The sequence below is a fragment of the Vicugna pacos genome, chromosome 12 (assembly GCF_048564905.1).
Source record: "Vicugna pacos chromosome 12, VicPac4, whole genome shotgun sequence".
Taxonomy (NCBI): Eukaryota; Metazoa; Chordata; class Mammalia; order Artiodactyla; family Camelidae; genus Vicugna; species Vicugna pacos.
Window position 1 is genome coordinate 9389563 of NC_132998.1, and position 7938 is coordinate 9397500.

At 52.6% G+C, this 7938-nt stretch overlaps 1 protein-coding gene across 7 annotated transcripts; it reads left to right on the top strand.

The window, feature by feature from the left end:
* The first annotated feature begins 737 nt into the window (after window positions 1–737).
* On the top strand, window positions 738–7621 carry SMUG1 (single-strand-selective monofunctional uracil-DNA glycosylase 1). 7 transcript variants are annotated; one of them, XM_072972702.1, is made up of 4 exons: window positions 738–789; window positions 2050–2483; window positions 3913–4214; window positions 5234–7621. In XM_072972702.1, exons 3-4 carry the CDS (start codon window positions 3924–3926, stop codon window positions 5759–5761), a joined length of 819 nt encoding a protein of 272 aa, XP_072828803.1. In that variant the 5' UTR covers window positions 738–789; window positions 2050–2483; window positions 3913–3923; the 3' UTR covers window positions 5762–7621. The 7 variants fall into 7 exon arrangements, with proteins under 7 accessions (XP_072828803.1, XP_015093684.1, XP_006203142.1 ...); XM_015238198.3 differs by having other exon boundaries at window positions 2050–2315; XM_006203081.4 differs by lacking the exon at window positions 738–789 and adding an exon at window positions 796–1506 and having other exon boundaries at window positions 2050–2315.
* Window positions 7622–7938: the final 317 nt, after the last annotated feature.

Consider the following 7938-nt stretch of genomic DNA (forward strand, 5'->3'; position numbering starts at 1 on the left):
TTATAGTCAGGACACAGAAACAGACCTAGACACAGGACAAGAACAAAATTAGGAGTGGGACATCTTTGGACATTAGTATTGGGTTTAGGGGGTGGGAGGGAATAAACTATTAGGTGCAGCCAGGGGATTGGTCAGGGAAGATGTCCTGGACAGTATCCAAGACGGGGGATTGGGAAGGATGGGAGGTCATAGGACTGGGCAGACAGCAGGGCAGAGGAGGGAGAGAGTGAAATGGTAAAGCCATGGAGACAGGGGCTTGGATGGTAATGGGGGATGGAGGAGTCTCAAGATCATTACTAAAGAGTTGTTAGAGATTCCAGAAGTGCTTCTGAGGATATCCTATATACAGTCCTTGGAGGGTAGCAAGGAGGGGTCTCATACCCAGGGCAGCAGGTAGGCTAGAAATGGTCTTTAGCCGCAGATAAGTTGAGAGACTGAGGATAGCTGAAGCTCCTTGATTGACAATCTCTTTGGGAAAAGTGATGTGGCTGAACTTTTGGAAGGGTGATGCCCTTTATGGTTAGAACCCAGGGTCTCCAAGGCCCTTACAGAGCCTGGCCTCTCACTTCTCAAGTTTTCCGGATTTAGCCCTTGTGTAAAGAACAAACTACAACCCCCAGCATCACTTAGGGCTAACTTAGCACGCCTTCCGGGAATTTGAGTATTTCCGGCGGAAGTGGCTGCGGCTAAGCCAATCTCCTTTCCTAAACAAAGTAGACTACGACTCCCACAGTCCACCGCGCCCGGGGCGGGGAAAGGAACCGGAAAGCGGATGGAGCGCTTGGCCAGGTGAGGAAGTAGGCGAAGCTGGGGCGCCAGGGGAAGGCCGGGGGCTCTCAGGGCTCCCGGGCAGCGGCGGGCCGGGAGTCGGGATGTCTGTGTTTCGGGGCCCCTCTGGCCGTCTGGGGCTCGCCCGGCACAGGGAAAGGCGAACTTATAGAGTCGCCCGGGGGGCCTGCGTGGACGACACTTTCCCGTCGGGCGGAGCCCGCGGGCGGACGCGAAATTTCTAGTGGAGCCTTAGTCGTCGGCCCCTTTGAAACCAGGAAGAGAGATGAAGTGTTGTTTTTGAGTCTCTGTTCTATTGTTATTATTGTCATCTTTATTAGTCTAAGGATTTGCTGAATGTCCCTTTGGATTTCTGGAGTGCCCCCACGGCACAGGGGAGTGGATAGTGTCTTGGATTCCTTCTGCACTTGCTGAGTTTGGTGTCAGAGAGCTTAGATGGCCAGACTTATCGCTGGATCATCCTCCACTTCCTTTGCACTTAATATTAATATGACACTGTAATTTATAAAGTATCTACATTTCTGTAGTCTCTGGTTCTTGGTGACTTAAGATAGGCTTCCAAGTTTCTCCTTTCAGCTTTCATGGTGTTTTGTTCAGGACATTAAAGCTGGGATTATAGTGTATTACAGTTGTTTATCTGTCTTGTCACAGTAGTTTATGAGTCTGGCCTACATTTGGATTTTTTCCCCACCAAGAGACTACCACAGTGCCTATCACGTAAGAGACTCATAAATATTGAAAAGAAAAATAAATGAGTTAACAGCTGGTGGTACGTTGGATGGAATTTGTGATTTTCATTTCACAGAGAGGAGAGTTAAATGACTTGCTTAAGCGAACCTTAGAGACAAAACCAGAACTAGAATTTGAGTCACTTGACACACAGCCTGTGACTTGTGTCATCAAATCAGGCTTTGAAATTCTAGAACACTGAAAATAAGAACTTGTCACTCTTTCATGTACCCCTGGCCTTGCTGTCTTCAGCATGGGTCCCTAAAGATCAAAGGTAGGCTCAGCTTAAGATCTGAGAGAGAGCCCAGAATTGGAGCGGACAATCCACTAATGTTGGTGCTGCATGGGGCCCCTGAGACATTTGGGTCCTCCGAAGCTCCCTTCTCAGCTTTTGTTTGAATCCAGTTGGCCCTGCATAGCCACCTAGGCAGATCAGTTAGAAACTTCTGAGTTCAGTCTTGGGAAGGATTTCCTAAGTTTGGCCCTGATTTTTTTTTTTTTTCTGTCTCTCTCTCACTTTCCGTTGGCTAGGGTCAGAGAACAAGTTGATGGATCAAGCTGTTGTATCAACCTTGACGTCCCATGTGGGGGAAGAGGTTACTCTTGACGTGGGCAAGGGGTTGAGAGGGAGAAGAACCATGGTCCCTGCCCTGTGGGAGGCCCAGACGTGATGGAAACACACCCAGAGCCTGGCAAGCCCTTGGAAGCAAGCAGAGTGCAAAGCGGGTAGCTGACCCTTGAATGAACTCGATGTAGACGTGGAGAGAAGTCCATCAGGAAAGGCTCCTTGTTAGAAGGTAGTTTTAAACAGGATTGAAAAAGATGGGATGGACAGCTGAGCAGGTGTTGACTGCCTAATAAAAACTAAGCCCTTTGGGAAAAAGATAAAAAAGCTAGGGCCCTGGAGATATGGAGGGAAATTGAATAGGACCTCCTCTCTGATCTGCTCAAGTCTAGTCCGGGAGGTAAGGTGTGACTTCATGAAGACGCCACTAACCATGGTGACATACAGTGGTTCTCAGCCATCGCTAACCATCAGAATCACCTGAGGAAGCTTGTTTGAAATACAGATTCCCAGGTCTCAAGCCAGTAGGCTTGAGGGGTGGGGCCGGGAAGCTACAGCAAATGCTGCAGAGTGTCCTGAAGAGGAAAGGCTTTACCAAAGGGATAGCTTGAGCTGCATCTTGAAAGGGAGGTATGATTTGGATGAGTGGAGGGGTGGGGGAGTCACAGTCCTGGCTCGCTCAAGGAGTGTGTGGGGTTGGGTTTGTAGAAATGGCACGTGCAAAGTTTTGGGAGTTGGGGGAGGAAAGGCATCTTGAAAGTGTTAGTGGAACTGTCGGGCTGGAACACGGTTTGCATGGGAGTGGTGAGGAGGAAGATTGGAAGGAATGGCTTTTGCAGGTTACAAAGTTCACTGGGGTGCTCCCTGTGCTTCCTCCCTCTTCTTTCTTGTCCTTGTCTTTCCTCCCCCAGCTCCCCTTTACACGTAATGTCTCCTTCCATTTCGTAAATCAATATTTTAAGCGGTATTTGGGTGAGGAGACCTGAGGCTCTGGCCACGGTTGTGTAGTTTGCAGAAGTCTAGTGTGAGCCTACTAATCATCTCCCTCACCACTGAGGGTTCTGGAATGTGGGCTAGAAGCTGGGCTGGAGTTGGGGGATAGGAGAATTAGCAGGGTGGCTGCTCGAACCATCCTTATAAGGCAAGATGGGTGTGGATGGTAAAGAGCACAGCCTTGAGTCAGATAGTTTGCGTTCACCTCCAAGCTTCATTACTTGCTAACCGCATGACCCTGGGTAAGTTGCTTGATCTTGCTAAGCCTCGGTCTTCTCACCTGTAACATGGGAGCAGTAATTCCCACCTCATGGGGTTGTTATAGCATCAGTGAGATATACCTGGCACAGAGCAGTTGCTCACCACCTGGAAGCTATTGTAATCAGCTCTCTGTAATTAGTCTCTGGGCTGTGGCTGTGTACCTGCATCCTGTTCTTCAGCACATTGGTTTCCAGGACACAGCCCATCCTGGTTGGGCTGGTTTTATTAAGGATGATGTTAAAGGTGCTGAAAGTTTGCCATGTAAATATTTATTGAAAACCTAGGCATGGCTTAAGACCTAGTGACTCAAAACCTATGCCTGATGATAAGGAGGTTTGGAGTGGGGGATGATACGTGGTTATGGGTTATGCTCAGCAGGTGATATATGAAGAGGAAGGATACTCAAATCTGGGAGGGGAAAGGGTCCTTCATTACCAGGAACCAAGATGAGCACAGCCTTCCTGGAGGTTGGGGGATCCTGAGCCCAGGAAATGGTAATAGGGGCCCTGGCCAGCCCGGATCCCTCCCACTCTCTGGCTGAGGGCTTTTGAGGCCTCTGTCTATCTCTTTTCCAGGTCACAGTGGCATGGCTGTGCCCCAGGCTTTCCTGTCAGGGCCCCTCCATGAGCCTGCAGGTGCCCTGATGGAGCCCCAGCCCTCTCCCCGAAGCTTGGCCGAGGGCTTCCTGGAGGAGGAGCTTCGGCTTAATGATGAGTTGAAGCAACTGCAGTTTTCCGAGCCTGTGGGCATCATCTACAATCCCGTGGAGTATGCATGGGAGCCACATCGCAGCTATGTGACCCGCTACTGCCAGGGCCCCAAGGAAGTGCTCTTCGTGGGCATGAACCCAGGGCCCTTTGGCATGGCCCAGACTGGGGTAAAGAGGTTGGCTTCCCCTGGGGGATGGAGTGGGAGGCTCTGAAGTGGATGTGTGGCTGCATGTGCTGTGGAGGAGGGGCATGTGCGTGGCTGTGGACATGCGTGGGTGTGGCCCCCCCAGCTCCTGTGGTCTCAGACACTCTCCTGGCCTCGCCGCCCATAGTTAACCGAGCACCTTAATGGTAGTTCCGTTTCCCCTGTGAGCTGTCCACTAATTGCCTCTAAGAGGCCTTCCTTCCGCCAGCCCCATCCTTACCTTATCTTGCCGGATCTCCCCTCTCCCTAGAGTGTGTTGGAGTTAGGAGAGGGACCAGGCCTGCCAGGTCCTCAGGGGAGACTGGATGACAGGGATGGGTTTGGAAAAGATGCAGGACATTCCAGCAACCTGGGTTCTGTTCCTGAGCTGAGGAGAGCTTCAGAACGGAGCCAGGCTCCAGGACCTGCCTGCTTCCCTTTCAGACCTCCGGATGAGTGACTGCCCCTCCGTGGGGGTGCTTGGCAGGTGGGGGAGGGGAAGAGGCCTCAGGGCAGGAGGCTCAATCGCTTTTATTGACCCCAGCTGGGGGCTGAAAGGTGATCAATGATGATCGATGGAAATGACAGCCCGAGGCTTGGGGCTGAGAGGCACCCAGAGAGCAGTGGTCAGCCCTGTCCTTGTGCCTCCTCTAACCCTGGCTGCCTTTCTGTCTCAGGCTATCTGTCTGTCCCCTGTACTACCCATCATGCCCTGTGTAGGGCCACATCTCCCCCATGTACTCCCTGTGCCTGGTCCCAAAGGCTAGTGGGAGTAGAAGCAAACAGATTCTTCTGGACCACAGTCCACATAAAAAATTGGAGAGGATAGACAGGCTCAAATCAAGGGCCAGGAATCCTTGCCTCTGGCCTTTGGGTGAAGGTGGTTAGAGTTGGGGGCTAAGTCGGGGGTGGCATCCAGGCTAGATCCTCATGGATGGTGGAAAGGGGTTGGAGCATCTGGTCTCCAGTTTGAAGCCTTCGTGTCCCTCTCCTTCCCCCCAGGTGCCCTTTGGGGAAGTGAATGTAGTCCGGGACTGGTTGGGCGTTGGCGGACCTGTGCTGAGCCCTCCCCAGGAGCACCCCAAGCGACCAGTGCTGGGACTGGAGTGCCCTCAGTCCGAGGTGAGCGGTGCCCGGTTCTGGGGCTTTTTCCGGAACCTCTGTGGCCAGCCCGAGGTCTTCTTCCGTCACTGTTTCGTCCACAACCTGTGTCCTCTGCTCCTCCTGGCTCCCAGCGGGCGCAACCTCACCCCGGCCGAGCTGCCTGCCAAGCAGAGAGAGCAGCTCCTCGGGGTCTGTGACGCGGCCCTGTGCCGGCAGGTGCAGCTGCTGGGGGTGCGGCTGGTGGTGGGTGTGGGGCGGCTGGCCGAGCAGCGGGCACGGCGGGCTCTGGCCGGCCTGATGCCCGAGGTCCAGGTGGAGGGGCTCCTGCACCCCTCCCCTCGCAGTGCACAGGCCAACAAGGGCTGGGAGGCAGTGGCCAGGGAGAGACTGACCGAGCTGGGGCTGCTGCCGCTGCTGACGGGATGAGTGCCCCTGCAGCCGGCAGGACACGTTCAAGTCCCCCAGGTCGTTCCGGGCAAGCAGAGGACGATGCGCCTCCAGGACTGGAGCGACAGGGTCCCCCTCGGCTCCCTGGATGCTGGGACCTGCCGGGGCAGTGCTGACACTACTCCTGCTCGCCCTCCCGATTCCTGCACACTTCACCTTCCTCTGAGCTTGGCTCTTCGGTCTGTGGTCCCCACCTCCACAGAGAACCAGAATCTGCGAGCTGCTCCACCTCACTGTTACCCTGGGAGCTTCTCTTCAGCTGAGAGTGACCTGGACAGTGACTTCTGAGGTCCCATTTGTGGTTTTAGAGGAAAGATCTGCCAGGATCCCCACCTGTCCTCATGGAACAGCTGCCTTCAGCTCACCCCTTTCCTCGTGGGGACCAGGACAAAGCATGGGATGAGGATGCTAAGAGTGAACTTCTGGTGGGAGACTGAGGCTGGGTCGGAAAGAGAGAATCAGTGTAGCATCGTGGGAAAGGCCAGGAGACCTGAATTTCCATCCCAGCCTTGAGACTTGTGAACCTTACGACTTTGGATGAGTTGGTTGACCTCCTCAGGCTTCAGGCTCCTCATCTGTAAAACAGGATCCCTTCCTCACGGGGCTGGTGTGCAGATTAGCTGAGTTAATACTTGGAAGTGCCTTGTGTAGGGCCTGGCCCGTGGGTGCTCATCACCCCTCTTCTAGTTTCCTTGCCTCGGCGTTGGGGAGGCGCTCACTACACTACACTGCACTGCACAGGAAGACCCTCTGCTCCCAGGATCTTGCTGGGGGTGGTCGTGGGAGTCTGGCCCTCCACCTGTGGCCTGAGGCGGAGGCAGATTCTTGCCCTGCCAGAGATGGACCGGTGGCTTTCTGGAAAATCCAGTCTGTGCTTTCAGTCTAAGCATTAAAAGCTCCTAAACCCTTTTGTGTAGGCCCTTTTTCTCCTCTTGCATGTGGAAGGTGGTAGTTTATATCTTCCTCTCTTAACCTTACCTCGTCCCTGTTCGCAGAGGGTTTCTTGGGTAGCTGCGGGATGGTGTGTATGATCAATAATTACCTTAGCAGAGCTGCAGGGGTCTCTGTGAGGGGCTTGTCCAGTGTCTTGTGTGCTACTCAGGGCACTGTGGGGAGCTGGTGATGGGTGGATGGGAGCTGGTATCTCCAGCTAAGTTCTTTCTTTCCTTTCCTTTTCTTCCTTCCTTCCTTCCTTAGAAATTACCCCTTATTTATTGCCACATTCATACAAAAAGTTTGATGTATCTGGGTGGGTAAAAGAAAGCGACAGTGTTTACAAAGAAAGTTGGAGGAAGTTAGAAAATATATGGCTTTAGCATTCCAGCTAAACTGTTTGTAATGGCTGCTCAGTGACTGGTTGGCATCCCCTTTAGTATGGGCTGGGAAAGCGAATCCAGTTGGGATCAGAGACCACCTTAATAAGGAATATATGGTTGGACCCTAGCTTCTGGGACAGGTCATCTACAGCTCTCAAAATTAATAAGGTTTTTTAGTATATAAGTGCCCCCTCCCCCAAGTAGAGTAGAGGGTTGGGGCTTCAAGCCAGGTGATACCAGCCTGACCTCCAGGGAGGGGAGAGGGGCTGGAGATTGAATTCGACCACGTGGTCAATGATTGCAATCAATTATGCCTACGTGAAGAAACCCTAATAAAAACTCTGGACACTGAGGGTGAGCTTTCTGGTTGGTAAACACATGGATGTGTCAGGAGGATGATGTGTCCTGCTTCCATGGGGAAAGGACATGGAAGCTGGGGCCTCTCAGATCTTGCATTATGTGTCTCTTCATTTGTCTGGTCCTGATTTGTATCTTTTATAATAAAGCTATAATTGTAAGTAGAGTGCTTTCCTGAGTTCTGTGAGTCATTCTAATAAATTATTGAACCTGATGGGGTTTTGGGAACCCCTGAACTTGTAGCCAGTTAGTCAAAAGTGCAACTAACCTGGGGACCCCTGAACTTGCATCTGCGATGAGGGCGGTCTTATTGGGGTCTCTGCCCTTAAACCTGAGGGGTCTATGCTTACTCCTGGGGTTTGGCATCAGAATTGCTTTACCATTTTGCACGTGCCTCATCCCCAACGCCTTACACTCCTTTCCTCTTTCTGCCGTCAGTGCAGTGGTGCTGTGTAGTGATCGCCCCATGTTGCAGAGCACTGG